The sequence below is a fragment of the Austrofundulus limnaeus genome, unplaced genomic scaffold, assembly GCF_001266775.1.
Source record: "Austrofundulus limnaeus strain Quisiro unplaced genomic scaffold, Austrofundulus_limnaeus-1.0 Scaffold9, whole genome shotgun sequence".
Lineage (NCBI taxonomy): Eukaryota > Metazoa > Chordata > Actinopteri > Cyprinodontiformes > Rivulidae > Austrofundulus > Austrofundulus limnaeus.
Window position 1 is genome coordinate 4,428,147 of NW_013952411.1, and position 19,058 is coordinate 4,447,204.

General features: G+C 39.2%; 1 protein-coding gene across 8 annotated transcripts in view; it reads left to right on the forward strand.

Moving 5' to 3' along the window:
* Positions 1-19,058, forward strand: part of myo9aa (myosin IXAa) — a 143,092-nt gene that overhangs the window by 73,136 nt on the left and 50,898 nt on the right. For 7 of the 8 annotated variants that reach the window (XM_014001575.1, XM_014001577.1, XM_014001579.1 and 4 more), the window contains exons 5-12: positions 2,118-2,217; positions 3,570-3,623; positions 6,428-6,525; positions 8,295-8,421; positions 8,510-8,599; positions 12,659-12,775; positions 12,959-13,093; positions 17,955-18,076. In XM_014001575.1, the coding sequence (XP_013857029.1) occupies positions 2,118-2,217; positions 3,570-3,623; positions 6,428-6,525; positions 8,295-8,421; positions 8,510-8,599; positions 12,659-12,775; positions 12,959-13,093; positions 17,955-18,076 (843 nt within the window). The remainder of the gene's footprint in view (positions 1-2,117; positions 2,218-3,569; positions 3,624-6,427; positions 6,526-8,294; positions 8,422-8,509; positions 8,600-12,658; positions 12,776-12,958; positions 13,094-17,954; positions 18,077-19,058) is intronic. The other variant, XM_014001578.1, reaches the window with a different exon arrangement.

Consider the following 19,058-nt stretch of genomic DNA (forward strand, 5'->3'; position numbering starts at 1 on the left):
CATGACCCATAATTGGGTCCCAAGCCCAACTTTGGGAACCAAAGTGCAGTGGTTCCAGCTTTTGACCCACAAAATCACAGTAGCAGAGACCTGAGCCCCCAACTATTTTTGGATGATAGACATTTGTATCAGGTCAACAAAACATGGGCATAGTAACAATATTTTTTATACTACATTTATCCATATTAAATACACTAACCTCACTCATTTGTATCAACTAAGGCAAAAACGTAATTATTTCAGAAAATCTTTTAAGGACCCCACCTTGATGTTTTGGGACCCCACTTTGGGTCCTGAACCCAACTTTGGGAAACACTGCACTAAAGGATGTTTCTCTCTCTGGTCTTTAAATGGTCAGTACTGAGAAATCTGACATTTTTTAGGTCTTTGAACGCACCATCAGCACAGCACACAGAAGCCACAGCAAACGTCATCAGTGTAGTTCTTTTTTCTTTCTTTTATTTACCACGAGTAAAGAAACCCAAAAGATAATTTGTAGAGTGAGAACTTGTTTAGTCTGGCTGGACATGAAGTAAATGAAAAAAGCAACAGACTATGGTGACAAAGAATTGCTTTTGTTTATGAAAAACGTAACAACTCACCAGTGCTGTAGTGATTGCAGTGTGTACCAACATACAGTTGTTGTTGTTGTTGTTGTTGTTGTTTTTGTTTAATAGTTATTGGTGAACCTAATTCTGTTTGCAAAATACAGACAGAATTAAATTTTTCTAGGTTCTCATGTTCTTATTTGCTTTTATGTTTTGAGTTTGGTAAAAATGAGATAAAGGGTAATAATGGATTGGTTTGTGTTTTTTAAGAGGTTCCGTGGAGTTGTCAGTATCTTACCTGCAGTGGAAATGCCTGGGAGCATAATCAGTTTGGAATTCAGAGCAAAGGTTTTCTCAGGAGAGTTAAGCTAATGGTTAGTCAGACCAGGACTGGGATGAAAGCACACATTTACTCTTTTATGTGTATATGGGAAAAAAACACTAATAAAAATACAGTTGTCTTAAAGCAAAAAAAAAAAAAAAAAAAAAAAAAAAAAAATTTTTCTTAAAAAAAAAAAAAAAAAAAAAAAAAAAAGAACAGATCACATAATTAATTTGAGAATGTATTTGTTTCAAGACTGCAGATATTCATGAATGTGTGAGTTTGTTTGGGTTCACTGAAACAAAATCTATAACGGAAAATGGGTATCAGCCTACAAAACTTGCATCGATGCGTCTGTAGTTACAACCAAGGTTTTTTGTTCATTAAATTTTTTTAAAATTGGATCGATTTATTATTATTATTTTTGTAAGACCTATTTCCAACAATATAAGGTCTGTTTTTAAAGCAACACAATTTTATAAAACTATCATTAGTGTGAGTCAGAGACAATTGGGTTCTTCTTTTGCAAAACGTATGTGTATTAAACTATCATGTATCTGTGTTGATGACTCTGAGAGGAAATAAAAAAATGACAGAACAGATTTTCAGATTTCCCTAACCAGTAACAGCTGACTGAGAAAATTTCAGGCAAAYAAAGGCATTCTTACAGCAAAAGAGGAAGAAGAAAAAGAACCTGCTGTAAGAAATAGGGCTGCAGCGATTGCAGTTTTCTGTCCGATAACAGATCTTTAAAAAGTCTGATCTGCCCATTCCGATTTTGTCCTATATCGATTTTTTTAAATAACTGACACTGTCAGGTGTTTTGATGTCACAATACACCTTCAATGTTCCAATCTTATTTTACTGAAAAACGTTGAACAATACCCTTGAAACAACACACACTTGTTTTAACTGGACATCAGGTCGTCTCACTGCAGAGCAAAAGGTGACAGTGGCTGATTTTCAGATCTTTGTGGAGTGATTGATCTTATCTAAGTATCGGCCTGTCTCCCAAAATTAAGAAAACCAATGACGATAAATCAGCTTTTGGTTTATCAGTGCACTCTTCGTAAGAACAACTTTTATTTTTAAATGACATTTGAACTCTTGGTTCTTCGTTTAGGCATTAGATTGTTTAGTCGTCTGCGCAGCTTCTTCTTCCACCTCATCAACTTTGACTGTTTAACGACTGAGTTTGAGTTCAGAAAAAAAAAACATTTCTATTCAACTGCTTCTTTTCTTTTTAGAAACTACCATGTGTTTTACTACCTGCTGGCAGGAGCAAGTGAAGAAGAGAGACAAGCCTTTCACCTCAAGAAGCCTGAAGAATACCATTACCTCAGTCAGGTAGGAGCTCAAACTGAGGAGACGATTAAAAACAAAGAAACAGGAAACCAGGAAAACTGGTTTTTATTTGTCGTTGATGTGTTTAACATGCTTCTTGTTCATGTGTAGAGTTGTGAGTGTTTGCATCTCTGCCATCAGTTTGTTGTTCTCAGTGTCCAGAAATAGAAAGTGAGAGCTCAGGACACAAAGGACACACTGTTCAACACAACAGAACTGCACCGTTAGAATTATTTTAGAAACAACAGATATTTTATTGTTTTAGGATTTGTGGGCTTCTGTGTAGGTTTTGCATTCATTTTTGGTTCTCAAAAATGTATTTTTGGCTACTCAGAAAAACAGCAATGAGGAAAAATAAATTTCCTGTTTTTGCTGAGTTTAAAACCAAAATTCAACACGAACTTTTAAACGCACGTTAAGCTTACGTTCTGCTAAACTTGTCGCGCCCTCTGCCTCTGGGCTTCCAGAGTCACGCCACGACAACCAGAGACCCGGTCCCCTCCTCCAAAATCCTTCCGCCTACGCAGAGGGAGAGCAGGGAATTCCTTCCATTCCTCACAGCCACTGGTGTGCACATGAAAACATGTGTGCGTATACATACACACACTTATACACCGCTCACATCCTCCTCCTCCTCTCCTGTGAGCCTTCATCCTGAGTAGTTTGTTCTGGCCCACCTGTCTGCTCTCAGGATGCTGCTTTACTGACGAACGTTACGCGTACATAATTCACAAAGCTTAAAACTAGTTGGTTTTTGTGATTTATAAATACGAAATTTGTTTAATGTCCAGTGGTGGGCATGGTTCCGCTAACAGCTAATAGTGGTACTGATTTTTCGTTTAGCAGATTAGCATTTTCACTAAATATGAAAACCGTGCCAATTAGAGACCAATTAGCTTCCGCTAACAGCTAACTAACATCAACAGGTTTGTGTCAGTCCCAGTCTTCAGCTTGGAAGAGACAACGATGTGTGATGCAGACTGAGTGAAAGTAGTCTTAGCGGTTAGCGATTAGCTAAGTTTTTTACTTGTTTGGCTGTTTAGCGTCAGCAAAGCTATCATTTTAGCTAGCGGAATATGAGTTAGCGTAGCTAACTTTTGGGTTAGCTGTGCCCACTACTGGTTTAATCTTCATCTGTAGCGTTTCTGCGTTCACTAATGTTTGTGCTTTTCAATATTTCCTTTCAATCTGACACTGAGCTCCTGATGTTCATGTCTGACTTCAACAAACAGAAATGCTCAGCTTACTGCTGCCGTTTGCCCATGAGTGTTGAAGTGTAAAATTTGTGTTTTCATTTGAACGCTGCCATCTAACCCTGACCTGGCTGCCTGTGAACTCTGCCCTAACATCTGCAGATGAAAAAGACACCGAGGCAGCTGCACTGGGACAGTTACTATGAGAGCGAACCGGTCAGTATCTGTGCTCTGTGTCTGCACATGTACGGAGAAAAGTAGATTTATTGTCACCTTTTAGAAAAAGACCCACTTTGTTTTTTTGGTAAYGCAGTCGCACACTCTTCCCTTTCCTTTTAATCATTTTTTTGTTGCTTCTTGGTTGTTTCCTGGTTTGTGTGCCGGGTGTTTTATCTTAGTTGTTTTATGGGCTGCTTTTTCTGAGTTATGCTGATATGTTGAGTGGTGTCCTGCTCACAGTCAACTGTCTGTGTTGTCTCTTTTTGATCATTGACCAGTGCAGCATTTCCACTTCTGACCTTCAGTTTTAAAAAGAAAATCAGATTCATTTTAAACATGCAGGATGGCTTATTTTAGTTATATACTCTGATTTATTTAAAAATCAGAGGAAGCACCTCCTCCACTGACAGTGTCCCACTCCGCTGTAGAAATGCTGGATTGGAAGACGTCATTGATCAAGAATGATGTGTGAATTGTTGTGTTTTTGATGTTAATGCACAGAAATCTCTACTTCAAAAACTGCACTGGATTCTGTTTTTATTCATTTGTTTTTTCACTTTTTCCCTCTACAACACGCTGCTAATTCGTGTTTCATTTTATTAACGTCACATATTTGTAACTTCACATGGAGAATTGCATGTTTTTTACCTGTGAAAACATGTTAAATTACCAGGTGAAACACGTGTTTTTTACCTGTGAAAACATGTTAAATTACCAGGTGAAACACGTGTTTTTTACCTGTGAAAACATGTTAAATTACCAGGTAAAACACGTGTTTTTTACCTGTGAAAACATGTTAAATTACCAGGTGAAACATGTTTTTTTACCTGTGAAAACATGTTAAATTACCAGGTGAAACATGTTTTTTTACCTGTGAAAACATGTTAAATTACCAGGTAACACACGTGTTTTTACCTGTGAAAACATGTTAAATTACCAGGTAAAACACGTGTTTTTACCTGTGAAAACATGTTAAATTACCAGGTAACACACGTTTTTTACCTGTGAAAACATGTTAAATTACCAGGTAACACACGTGTTTTTTACCTGTGAAAACATGTTAAATTACCAGGTAACACACGTGTTTTTACCTGTGAAAACATGTTAAATTACCAGGTAACACACATGTTTTTTACCTGTGAAAACATGTTAAATTACCAGGTGAAACACATGTTTTTTTTTACCTGTGAAAACATGTTAAATTACCAGGTGAAACACGTGTTTTTTACCTGTGAAAACATGTTAAATTACCAGGTAACACGTGTTTTTTTTACCTGTGAAAACATGTTAAATTACCAGGTAACACACGTGTTTTTTTTACCTGTGAAAACATGTTAAATTACCAGGTAACACACGTTTTTTACCTGTGAAAACGTTAAATTACCATCGCAAAGATAGTACCTACTGATTAGGTTTTGATGCTTTTTAAACAGGTGATTAAAGTCAGTAAACACTGACACAGCCTTAAATTCATAAYAATAAAGCAGGTTCACTATCTGGCAAATGAAACTCTTTAGGTCCCCCCGCGCTTGTTCTACAGTTTTTTTTTCTTTATTAAATAGAATTTTATTCTAAAACAAACTGCATTTCCAGACACTCCCAGTGCTCACATGCAAGTGACCTACTGACAGGTTTTGTTATTTAAAATCGAAATTATGAAGAATGCAGAGGACAGGTAAGTGTGAGCTCAGTATTCAGCAATATAGCAGCTTATTGTTTGTTACAGCTAAATTATTATTTGCTTTATTACTTTTTTTTTCATCATTTAAATGGCAACCTTACTGTAAATTTATGTTTTATGTCTCATTTGAGATTATAATCCTGTGTAATCAGAGGAAAAACAACTATATTCTTAGATATTAGGTCAAAATGTAAATGATGTGTTTTTCATGTTTTTAACAGATTTGTTAAACTTAAAAGTAGTGGGATCTATTTTTCTCTCAAAGGAATAAATGTTGACTTTTCTGCTGTGGAAGCAGAATACGTTAGAGTTCATGTAGGGAACGAGGAGGTGGTCAAAAATGCGGTTTTGTGTTTGGGCTTCAGCTGAGGATAATTATAGCAGCTACAGTGAGACGAACAAAGAGCAGAGCTCACATTATTGATGCTTGAGGTGATTGAATTAGTTGTTTCATTAAAATATGTCCCAGTCTTATTAAAGACAAACAAGTCGCATGTTTAGTAGTTATTATAATGATGCACTGTCCTGTTCTTGCAGAGACCTCATGATTTAATGTTAATCTGCTGTTAGTGAGCTCAGCTATTCACAAGTTAATTTGCTTGTGACATTTTCTATTTGCAAGCGTCCCTCCTGTTTCTCTTTACTGCTATTTTAGTTCATCACCCGTCACTTGAACACAAACAAAGCCATAAATTACTGCTCCTCACAGCTCTATTTTCCCAGCTTGCCAAATTTCTGCGGACTGCCTTTAAAGATGGGGATTGGGGCCAGCATTTTCACTCCACGAGCAGAACTTGCACATGTTGCTGTTCACGAGTCGGGCTGCAGTGTTTGTTGTTTGTGTGACCTTGACATTCTTCATTATGCGTCATTTATTTTGTCTACTTCAGGCAACTTCGCTGTTTTTCCCTTTCAGCTACAAACTAAACTAACATGAACTATTTTCAGCATGTTAGCGAGACGTTCTGTAAACACTGCAAACATTAAGGCACAGTTTATGTCAACAGGCTTCAGGGAGGACTTCTAAACCTCGCTTGCAACTTGTCATTAGCTCTTTTGGTTTTCATGCCGCTCCGTCCCAGCAGCCTCTGTAGTGTTTTTGTTTTGTTATTGTCTGCAGGACTGTTTCACTGTTGAAGGAGAGGATCTGAAGCATGACTTTGAGAGGCTTCAGTTGGCCATGGAAATGGTGGGATTTCTTCCTGCCACGCGCAAACAGTGAGTGACACACAAATACTGTGAAATGTTGAACTGCAGTACTCTTTAGAGGTGAACTTGCTTCACAAAACTCAACATGGATCACAGACACACATTTGAATTATTATAAATATTTTCAATAATTGTCAGAAAGCCATGATGGATTTTGACTGAAAGTATCTTAAACTTGTATTGAGTTGTTATCAGGCCTTAGAAGACCTAAAACTAAAGTGTACTTGATGTTCTCAGCAGGCAAGGCATGAAGCTGTCACATTTTAACCCTCCTGTTATGTTGCGGGTCAAATTGACCCATTTTAAAGTAAAAAAAAAAGTTTTTAAAGGAGACCAATTATGGGTCCTAGAAACTTTTATGGTATGTCTGTGGACTATCCAGACCATGTTCATTCAATTTAATGCACAAAATAATTCTCAGATAATAAAATTTCCCATTTTCTAGTTCTGCCTGCTCTGACTTCTGTTCAAAATTAGCTGTTTATGTTAATGAGCTCTGTTGGTAACACCCTCCAAGCTCCGCCCTTCAAAGCCAGCGTTTACATTAGCATGGCTAGTAATAACAGAAGCTCTGATGTACAACCATATATATGAGACCCTGAGTCAGACCCAGAGGCAGAGTCGTGGTCACGGCTTTTCTTTTTGCTCCCCCTCCTCCTGTCGGAGCTCTGCGCTCACTCTGCATGCTGTTAGCAGGGCAGGTAATTGGAGCAGCAGCGGTCAAAATACCTCTGAAACTCGAACAAATAGGCTAAAGCTAAAAACAATAGAGGTACATGAGAAAACGTGTTCATAACGAATGAAAATAAATAATTAAATAGTTTGTGACGTGTTGGTCTCAAACCCTGGTCTCCCGCTCTCTGGTCCAACACTCTACCCATTGCCCTRTTGGAGGCTTGTTGTGAATTGAGCTGCGCATTACACAACAACAACTGACGGCTTTTTGKACTGGAGGTGGAGCCTCACCCGGGGGTTGCTAGGTGAGGGGCTAGCGCGCGCTAGCAGGACAATATGGTACAAGTGGTTTGAGCAACTTCCACTGCTTTAGACCCTAATGTCACAGTGGCTCAAAGTTTGTGGCAGACAGTCAGAGTTTAATGAATAATCATTGTTTTTTTGTTTTTTGGTGTATGTTTTTGTATTGGACATAAAAAAATGTAACATGCCTTTTTTTTTTTAAGGAAAACAAGTGAATTGTCCTCATTGATCCTTTATCTGAAATTAAAAAAACATCAATTCACAAATATTGATTGAAATAGTAATTAAGTTAATAATCAGATATAAAAATGTTTAGGGGGATTTTTATTTATTTATTTATTTTTTGGTTTCTGACACTATAGCATGAATAAACGTGCCCCGGGTGAAACTGACCCAGGAAGATTATTGCTGTTCCTCAGAAACGAACATAACAGGAGAGTTAAACACCTCTTCAACCAGGACTAGAATTCATGTCACAAAATAATGTAAACTTATCAGTTTGGACTGCTGTTTGTTTTTTTTGTTTTCTCAGTGTGTGTCGTAATGGTGGTACCTGGAGGGCTTAGTGTTTTCTAAGGCAGTGCTCTCAGTCAATTTTACTAATCGAGCTAAAATTTGATGTCAGACTGTTTCACAACAAACCCTTTGAGCTTTAGGCCTTTAAATATATATGTCGATGATCTGTTTTTATAAAGCTTAAAGATTTGTTTTAGATTTCTCTTTTGCAAGTAGCTTTAGAAATGTTTGCTCTGTGTGCTTCCTCTCCAGCATATTTTCATTATTTGTTAACTGTTAAACAGGATATTCTCTCTGCTGTCGGCCATCCTTCACCTGGGGAACATCCGCTACAAGAGGAAAACCTACAGGGACGACTCCATAGACATCTGCAACCCAGAGGAGCTGCCTGTGGTCTCTGAGCTGCTGGAGGTGCTGCACCGAGACACCATACAAACAATACTACTACTTTCATTTAAACTGTTTTGATTAATTTTCATCGTCTCCCTGGCATCACCAGGTGAAAGAAGAGATGCTGATAGAAGCTCTGACCACACGGAAGACGGTGACAGTCGGGGAGAAGCTGATCGTTCCCTACAGACTGGCCGAGGTGAGACACACAGGGGTTTTTGGGACCGTTTTTGGTTTGTCCTCTTGTTGAAGAGCTGGATGGGACAATCGCAAACGAGTCCCTCTGAGAGAAAACTGGGTCCTAACATTCACCCCAGAATCAACAATTTCTTAAAAACTATCCATCTAACCAAGTTTTAAAACCTTATATCCAGTCAAAAGTCTTTTTGATCTTGTTTTGAGACTATTTTACTAACAAGAACTGATTGTGTAAGAATAATAATCTTGTTTTCAGAATGTGTAAGATTATTTGTCTTGTTAGTCTGAAAATTTGACTCAAATTAAGTCAAAAATTTCTGCCAATGGAGTAAGAAAATTTTACTTGGTAAGATTCTTGAAATACTTGATTTGACTCATTTTTTTCTTATTTCAAGAATCTTACCAAGTAAAATTTTCTTACTCCATTGGCAGAATTTTTTTTGAGTCAAATTTTCAGGCTAACAAGACAAATAATCTTACACATTCTGAAAACAAGATTATTATTCTTACACAATCAGTTCTTGTTAGTAAAATAGTCTCAAAACAAGATCAAAAAGACTTTTGGCTGGATATAAGGTTTTAAAACTTGGTTAGATGGACAGTTCTTGCAGTCACCATTTGACTCTTGAGTGGCATGAAAGCCGTTTGATGTTTGTATCTTCATGCTGATTTCTTATTAGTGAAAATAAGACAAGGGAAATTTATTTGTTCTGCCTCGGCTCAGAGTCGGGGTGCAGTACTTGGCCTCAACGACCAGGAGCAACCTACTGGGATGGATCCAAAAAACGCAGTTGGAACTGAAAATGGAGACACATTTAGCCAACGCTGAATCAATGAGAAGCGCTTAAAAGCACGCTCGTGGAGAAGAGGGGCTTAATGGTGACCCCTCCCTCTGACCCAGTCATGTTTATGGGACAGTGTGCACCAGCACCGGATCTCCTCCAACTCCCCTCGTCTGCAGCCACTCGACAACACACACAGACACACATTAGCAAACACAAAGTCCCCCAACAAGAAGGGGAATGCACCCCCCACAGTTTTCATTGGGACCTCYGCTCTGAAAACAAACAAGTCTTCAGATGAGAGCACATTATGGAATTATTTTGACCGAATCAAGTCAAATCTRCACAGATTCTATTAACTCCAAACTCATCCGGATGACGGAATTATAAGACAACTGATGATAATTAGCCACTGTGCTAACTCCTTTGCCTTCCTTTAAAGCTGCAGTAGGTAACTTAAGAAAAAAAMGTTTTTTTTACATATCTGTTAAAACTATCAGTATGTCCTGACAGTAGAATATGAGACAGTTAATCTGAGAAAAAAATTAATCTCCTCCCAGTGGTCCTGCTGCAGTTTGTAGAAATACACTGCTCCCAGTCAGAAACAGACAGTCATGAGCTGCGTTTCCATCGCAAATGTGCGCAWAACTTTGTCGATACTCTGTTAATGTCGACAAAACAGTTTAGCAATAGCTGTGTTTCCATTAAGTAAGAAATGCTGTTAAAGTCACGCGTGAATACATTTGTTCTCGCGATAAGTCATTACAAACATGGCGGCAACGGATGTAAACACAACACTAGAGCTCACCCTCAGAGGAGACGTTGGCGTCTTATCGAGGCTTTCGAGTGACAAGCCCCTCATATTTGGGAGTGGCTACGTATGCTGCGTTTTTGGGAAATTGTAGTCGGTGATTTTACTACTTCTACTTCCTGTTGTCTTCTTCTTTGTCTTTTTCGCCAGTAGAAACAGCAGGTTCTTGATCACGTGACTCCTGTGATGCAAAAAAAAGTGTTTCCATTTCAGTTTTGCGAAATACACCAATTTTAAAACTGCAGAAAAACCACCTTACCCTAGCGCAAAACATTTTGTCGAAAAACATGTTTTTTTCTAAATTGATGTGTTTCCATTAAGCAATTTATTTTTGAAATTCTAATTTGCACATTTTCGTGGTCAATGGAAACAGCTATGGACAGGGTAAATGTCGTGCAGCGAGGGGGAGAGGCCTGTACGGTGTGTTTGTTCAAATTTTCAGGCTCAGTCCACAGTTTTCTCAGAACTCCCTTATGCAGATGTAATGTTGATTATTGTTCACTGTTAGCCTGGTTAAAACCAGACCCTGTCCTTCACTTTGCTACGTACAAGGGTCTGGACTTGATGCATAGAGAATCGATTTCTTGCAGGAGGCGTGGCCTCTGCTGAAGTTTAAAATGATTGGATCAGTTGGCTGCGACGTATGTCGCTGTGACGGAGGCTAAGCTAAGAAGCTAACCGGAAATCGYGTGYGCTGTAAACAACCCTACTGAGAGGAGAAAAGTACCGAGCCGAACGAGACGACTGTAAATGAGAGCTGCTGCTTTGTCAGACAAGTTTATTTTAATTTGGAAGCCTTATCAATACGGACTGGCTTCATTCACTTCCTCCACTGCCGTATGCTAAAATAACTAGCAGACACTGCGCAGAAAGTCGACGTCGTTCAAAACTCCTCCTTCTGTTTGCTGATTGACGCAGGTAAAATAAACTACAAGCAGACACTGCGCAGAAAATTGATGTTCTGTTCTCTGATTGGCCTGAATGAAAATTTGCCAGTGAAATCCATCTCAATGGGAGAAGTCCCAGACGGAGCAGTGAAGGGAAACTAGAATTGAGCTGAGCTGCATAGGAAGACAAGGGCCAGGCTAGGTCACTGTCCTTTTTAAATAAATAAATAAATAAATGAATCGTAATGAAATAAAGTCTTTAATAGTTTCATTTTACTGAAGCAGTCCTGACAGCATTTCTTCAGAAGATAGTAAATATTCCCACTGAACCTCGTAATGACCTGCTGGATCACTGATTGTTTTAGAAGCACTCTGGGTGGTCTGGGTGTGAACATCGCTCCTGCAGCCTCGTCGCCCGTTAACTGAACGACGACGCAAACATAAAAGAAATCTGAGTGATGCGTTTCCTCTCTTTTGGTCAGATTCATGAGGCTTTGGAAACAATTTGAACCCAACTTCCTTCTATTAATGAAAAGCTTTCAGGTCATTAAAGCGCATTCTGTACGGGGGGAGGAGAGGGGGTTAGAAAAATATCCGTCCTGACGCAATAAAGACGTAATTGGTGTGCTTTAAAATCCTCTGGTTAGATATTTGGAGATGGAGGTTGTTTGACGTGGGGTATAGCTGCTTGTTTAGTTTCTGAAGACTCTGGCTCCCCTGTGGAGCAGAMAGGTCAAATCTTTCCAGCAGAAGCAGGAATTTACACGGTTTGTCTCTTCAGGAGGACAGTAAGGCTGACGATCAGTGCTGGATTTAAAGAACCTAAACTCTGTTGGCTGCGGTAATGAAAGCGTCTTCTGCGAAGCAGGAGGAAAGGAAAGAGGAAAAAGTTCAAAACTTATTTCTAGCGGCAGAACAGAATCCTATAGGCCCTGACATGTTASATAAATTTGAAAATGAGGTTTTGAAAAAGTCCGTAAGACTTCAAAAATTCCGTGAAATTACTCTATACGTCCGTATACCTGCAAAATGACATAAAATCCTTATTTACGGAYGGTCCGTACAAGTTGACATGTATGTATCTGGGCTGATCAAACTTAAAAACAAAACAAAAATGGTTTTAACATSATAAGTTAAAGAGATGTGGAGCTAAAATGTGGTGATCGTAGCTGAGAGTCCTCCCCAACATGCTCTCAGAGGGCTGCCTCTTTGCTTCAMACTGTAGCCTTAACTGTTCTAGTCAACCCTGTTTGGCTGTTAGCAAAATWTCTCATGAACTACTGGATGTATTTTAGTGAAACTCAAAGTAAAACAATGGTGAACAGGTGAGTACTTCTCTGCACATTTTAAAGTGGCCTGTTGTGTCCAGCCTGTGCAGCAACCATTCTGTCTAATCAGGGTCTTGATAGGCCACGGCTGTGAGGAGAAGTGCTCACTAACAGGTTTAYACACATTTGTGAACAGTTTTGGAGRTYTGAGTTCAGCTCATGCAAAATGRGAGCAAAAACAAAGGTGTTTWAATATTTTCAGGTAGGTTTATTTTATGTTTATAACTAATATCCATGTTATCCATGATTCAGGCTGGCACGGTGCGAGACTCCATGGCCAAGTCTCTGTACAGTGCTCTGTTTGACTGGATCGTCTTCAGGATCAACCACGCTCTGCTGAACATCAAGGACCTGGAGGAGACCACCAAGGTAAAATCAGACCACACTTATCAGCTGTCTTACGACCGTGAGATTTCAAAATAAAAGCATTTACTTTATCGATCTTTTGATGACAGTCTTTCTGAAGCTTCACTTGAAAGATACGGTTTTCTTACGTTCAGGACGATCCAAAGATTTTAGACAAACGGTGAAAATCCTTGTGTGTGTTCTCAGATTTTGTCCATCGGAGTGCTCGACATTTTTGGTTTTGAGGACTACGAGAACAACAGCTTTGAACAGTTCTGCATCAACTTCGCCAACGAGCGTCTTCAGCATTACTTCAACCAGCACATCTTCAAGCTCGAACAGGTGCGTTATCTTTAACTGATGAAGCCAATAAACACATGTCTTCTTTTACAATCCTTCAAACGTCACAGTGACTCTAAAACAAGGGAAGTTTGTGCAATAATTTGTGACCACTCAGTTAGAACCATTTGGTTACATCAGGTATTGAGTGGATCATGTGTGTCTGTGTGAGCCGCCTTTAAAGTAACATGATCAGTTCTATCCTAAAGTCAGTTAATAAGTCATCCTCCTTCTTACTGCTCTGTCTGCAGTCTCTCTCTGCCTGTATGCACTGGAAACACTCAAATAAATATACTGCTGTAATACGTTCCAAGTCTCAGAATTAATTTTAACTTTCATATGTATTTCTATATGGCGGTCATGTTCTGGACAGAAGCTATGTTTACATGGACATATGTAAGCGGAATAAATGGCCAATCAGGATAAAAATCCATCAAGTAAACACTCCAATCAGAATATTCTGATCTGATTCAGTTCAATCTGAATGAATTTGTAATTTGAATGAGAGGGATGGTTTATTTGATAATCTGAACAGAGTGGATGTAAACACTTAACTCTGATCATGTATTTCTGGTTGTGGAAAACTGACCTGACTGCATGACTTCTGTGGAGGGAGGGGCAGCACAGAGCTTTCAGGGATGTTTATTTCCTCCCGCTCTCTCTTCCGGTAAAGAAGGAAGACAAACAGCATTCACTGCTCCGACAAAATGAATAAATAAATACAGTAATGGTGCGTTCACACCGAATGCGATTTCAGCTTCAAAATCGCAGCCAACGCTGAAGTCTGAAGCTTGTGCACTTTGAGGTCAGACGCAGGACAGTTGTTGAAGCGCCGCACGGCGACAGCCGCCCCTCCCTCCTCTGTCGGGCTCCGTTTAATGTCGGACGAGGAAGTGGCTTTGCTTTATTTACAGACAGCCAGAACGTGTCACGTTCATCAGATAATTAATTCATAATTAATTCACCAGATAATTCAGAGAAGAGGCTCACAGCTCGCTTTCAGGACTATTTTTTTCAGTCTGATGAGTCGCTGTCACGCATTGCTGCGGATCAGGACACGACTGCAGCACTCATTTCAGCTAAAGAGCAGGAGCTCCGTCTGTTTCGGGTTAGTGGACATCATTCAGTAAACTGTCCCGTCGGGAAATATGTCGCTACGTCACACAGTGGAGTCTCTCTGATTGGTTGACGCTGCGCGTCGAGCTGCAAAAGTTCAGATTTCCCAACTTCAGCGATTTGGACGATTTGGACGATCTGAGCGTTCGACGCTCAGATCGTCCAAATCGTCCAAATCGYGCTGCTCTAATCGCGCTTGAGGCGCCGCAGAACTTCCCGACGTTGCTTGAAGCGCGTCCACCATAGACTTTGCATGTAAACCTGCTGCTCCTGACGCTGAAATCGCGTTTGGTGTGAACGCACCATAAGTCACATGTTGCTTCGCCTGCAGCTCAATCAGAGAGTGCAGTAACGTCTCCACTGTTATTAAAACCTGGAGCGGGTCCATTCTGGGTGCTCAGAAGACACAGAACAGTTGTTTATGTTCATCACGGAAGTAGAACTGTTTTTTTTTTGTTTGTTTTTTTTTGGGAAGTTTACAACACTGTGCATATCAGTAATTATATTCTGAATAAAAGCCTGGTGTATGTAAACACATACACCGTTATGCATGTAAACATAGCTTGGGCCTAAAAAAAACAGGACCCCTCAACCATTCCTTGCTGGAGTATTTAGATATATATATATTTTTTCTTCCTGAGTCTTTTGACTCGCCCTGTATTGTGCATCTCTAGATTCAAGATGGGAAAAAAATGCTGCACATGGTCGGAGYTGGGACATCTGCCAATTGTTTGGATTTTAGTAACCCTCGAACCCCACTAATGTTTGGTGTGGCGGTGGGGTCCTCCTGACCACCTGATTAAGTGGTAGTTGGGAGGGCAAAATGGGGTTGGTTTGGGGTCATTAGGTGGTGTTTGTGGGTGGCTTGGCTGGCTCCCCAAGAGGCAGCCATGACTTTTACACTCTAGCTTTGCTAACGTGTTGCAAAGACAGCGGGAATAATACCACACCGGTTTTATTTATGAAGTATTTAAAATGGCACACGGCCAACCAAAATGTTGTACAATACAACAGATACATAGAGCACAGGATGAGATACCCAGATCAACAAAAATTATAAAGAAAATGAAAATATAAACAATAATAATAATAGTAACAGAGAACCAGGAAACAGTAGAAATGCTCAAAATACTGTTGAGAACCAACTCACTCAGTCAAAGGCAAGAGAATAATGGTGTTTCTTTTAAATGTGTCTTAAAATCTGAGAGAGGCATACTGCCTGACTTTTAATGGCAGATCATTCCACGACTTTGGACCTGCAGCAGAGAAGGATCTATCCCCTCTGTGTTTGAGTCTTGAGCGAGGAACTGTTAAAAACCRCTGATCAGCTGACCTGAGGGAGCGCAGTGGGACGTATAGGATCAGAGAGGTAAGAGGGCCAGAGCTGCTGAGGCATTTAAAAACCTACAAGATCTTAGTTAAAAATCTGTCCCCTGCATTCTGAGCCAGATGTAAACGAGCAATTTTGTTTAAAGTTATGAACGCGTGAAATAATGACAAGATTACTGTCAAAGAATGGGCTTGAATTTGGTCAGTCAGGATTTAATAATMGAGTTTACATGAGTGTTTAATTTCATGTAAGGATCAATTTGTACTGTTAGATTGGTGGTAATCTCTTTATCAAACGGAGCCAGAGAGGAAAGCTTGATTCCAGGGTTCCTGTCAGGTGAAACATGACCTCAGTTTTTTTTCTCATTAAAGTTGAAGAAGCTTAAAGCCATCCAATGTTTGTAATTTCAATAAGAACTCACCATTTATATTTCTGACAATCCTACTTCTTGTTTTCCAATCAAAGGTACATGATAATGACCGTGCTCACAGACTAACGTGATCCTGTTAAAAAGGGCAGGTGGAGGACGTGGTTAGCAGAATGTGTGGGGAAAACGAAGCCTCTGAACAGGATTCAGCTGGGATGAATTGTCCAAAAACTGGTTTGCTACATATTTCCATTCAAGCCTGCCTCACACCCTCAGATACAGTTACTGAGTATTTCCATTCATCTGCCAGCCTGTGAGTCACTCCGCTCTGGTCTGACCTGCTAAATGATTTGCTTAAGGGCACATCGATGTTCAATTAAACGTATTTTATTATATTTGTATTTGTTTGCTCTTATGTTCCAAATGGCTTCTCTGCCAGTCAATATTTTTTTAACCCCATAATCCTGTTTGAAGTTGTCCATTTAGTCGTTTCATGCAGTTCTGATCAGCTTGTTTCTTTGTCCGCAGTGAATTTATGAAAATGTTTACAGATTTTAATGGAGGCGTTGGAGAGGGGCCTCATCCATTACACATTAGATGGGATGTATGAAAGAAAGGAGAGCAGAACACGTGCACACAGTTTGATAAATCTGAATGTTTCTATTACGCAATTTTTCCAATTTGTCCCGTACTGCATGTCGACCTTCAGTATGAAAGCTGCACTCTTTGATGCATGAGGTCTTGGAGGGCCCCCATCCTTCATGTTTTAGAGGTTCCTCTGCTCCACCACATCTGGACTGAGTGAATGGATGATTCAACACTTCAGATATAAACTAACAAATCAGCAGCAACTCATTTACCTCGAAAAAAGTTCTTAATAATGAGTTAATGATCATGTTGAGTTTGAAGGAGTCAAAGGATAACTTTGTTGTTCATTTAAAACACAAATTTAGGCAAAGAAGGTTTTTGATTAATGTTAAAGTCTGAAGCAATGGATGCTGACAATTAAAAATATTCTCATTAATTTCTGTCATGTTGTGATTTTCTATTGCAGAAATCTGCTAATGATTCATTTATCCATAATCTCACACATTTAGCTTAAAATTATTTAAAGTTCTACAGCAGCAATAGAGAAAATGCTTTTTGCATTATTTACAATAAAACTCTATTTCAGTCTGTAGAAACATTTCCATTTGGCAGATTTTTTAAAATATTTTGAGAGACATGTTTTTTGTTTAGTTTAATAAAAATGAGGAGTGTCTTTCATTGATATGAATCTGACCTGATGTGATGGAAGGGGTGGGTCCTGTGTCCTGCTCAGTGCTGAGCTGCTTCTCCACAGACCAACACCTGACTCAGCTCCCTCCTGACTCACAAACTCAATAACAWGCYTCATATACGTTTGTTGCACTACTGTTAAACTGCATTAAACATCACTACATACRTCTTCAGTTAAGAGATTTCTGCTGTTTGAAATGTGTCTGTTCACACAACGAGCTTCACTGTCCTCTTTCATACAAGTTTATAAAGCAGATCCAATGTTAGGTTAGGTTTGTAGTGTTAATTTGATGGAAACAGCTTTGTACTGTATAAGCATCAGATTCTCTAAAGAGATGGTAATTTTTTATTTAATTATAATAAAATTATACTTGTCTTTGGAATATTTACCCATTTTCTCTTACAGCAACGTTAAAACTAACCGTGTCAGTTCAGTTGATTTAATAATCAGCTCTTTGACTTCAGGCAAACAACAAGAGAAGCTGGAAAAACTAAGATTCCCGTGCTTTTTTCTTCTTCTTCTTCTTCCTTTTTAATTCAAACCCCCGTTGGATTAAAGTCTTTATTGGTTAAATCTGTTTCCCAGGAAGACAGGAAAATAGCATTAATGTGGAAGAATGATGACAAATGCTCTGAATGCCTCTTTCATTATTAAAACGGGAAGAGTTCAGACAGAGTCTGCAGACATCAGAGAATGCCAAGAACCTTCCCGTTTTAATTGTTAAAACAAATGAATAACATGTTCTGTCTGTTTTTATCGCCTGACCCTGCAGGAGGAATACAGGGCGGAGGGCATCAGCTGGAGAAACATCGATTACATCGACAACACGGGCTGCATCGACCTGATCAGCAAGAAGCCCACGGCGCTGTTCCACCTGCTGGATGAAGAGTGCAAGTAAGGCTYAACTCCAGCTAGCTGTAACATTTAAATTTATTTGTTAAACATGTACAACTATAATAACCATACTGTAAATATGTTGTAGGCCGTTTAGTTTTTATACAGAAAAAAAATTATATAAAGTGTATACTGTCACATGGATGACACAAAGCATTCTGGGTAAATGATGTTTACTGGCTGCTGTGGTGCAACATCTCTCCAGCTTGAACAATAAATTATAGATGATGTCTGATGTTCAGCTCTTTCTAAATGAAGCCTGAGCACTCTGACAGAGAGGAGAAGGTAGAAATGACTCAGCCTGAAACTGAAAATGATGGATGGACAACAGAGCTTCATGAAAGAAGAACCTCAGCTTTAGCCTGTTAGCTTTAGCTTTATGCTTCGAGCTAATCTATTTTAGCTCTAGAGCTAATTTACTAAATGTCACTGTCATCACGTTTCAACTCATGTATTGYGCWGAACATAGAAACKAATACAAACTTTATTATCACATATTAWAGCTTTTTAGCCTTGACTCTGTGTTTTAGTCTCAACTCATCATCAGTATTTCCCAGAATACATGAAAAACCTAACTTGACACATTTGGTCCCCTTTGTTTCTCCCGGTGGTCCGGACCTTTTATGCAGTTGTGAATACACTCGTGAACCCTGGTGCACATCAAACAACCAACAGAGACTAATTTTTGAGGTGGTCTTCTGTCCACTTCCATACAAACTCTGGTGTGAATACAGACCGGCCTCGAACTGAACCAACTACAGGAAACGTGCCTTTTTGGACTTCACAAGCTACTGTTGCTAAGCAGTGTTAGCCCTTCAGTGTTGCTAATGCTAACCCCCAATTTTTTATTTTTTTATTCTTGCACAATTCTTTATATTATATTTTTTATTATTATTAGTCGTATCATTGTTAGTCAGTGTTAATTTTGTTTTGAGTGTACTGTCTATAGTTTGTAAAGTAACTAGTGTGTGAACCTCTGTAC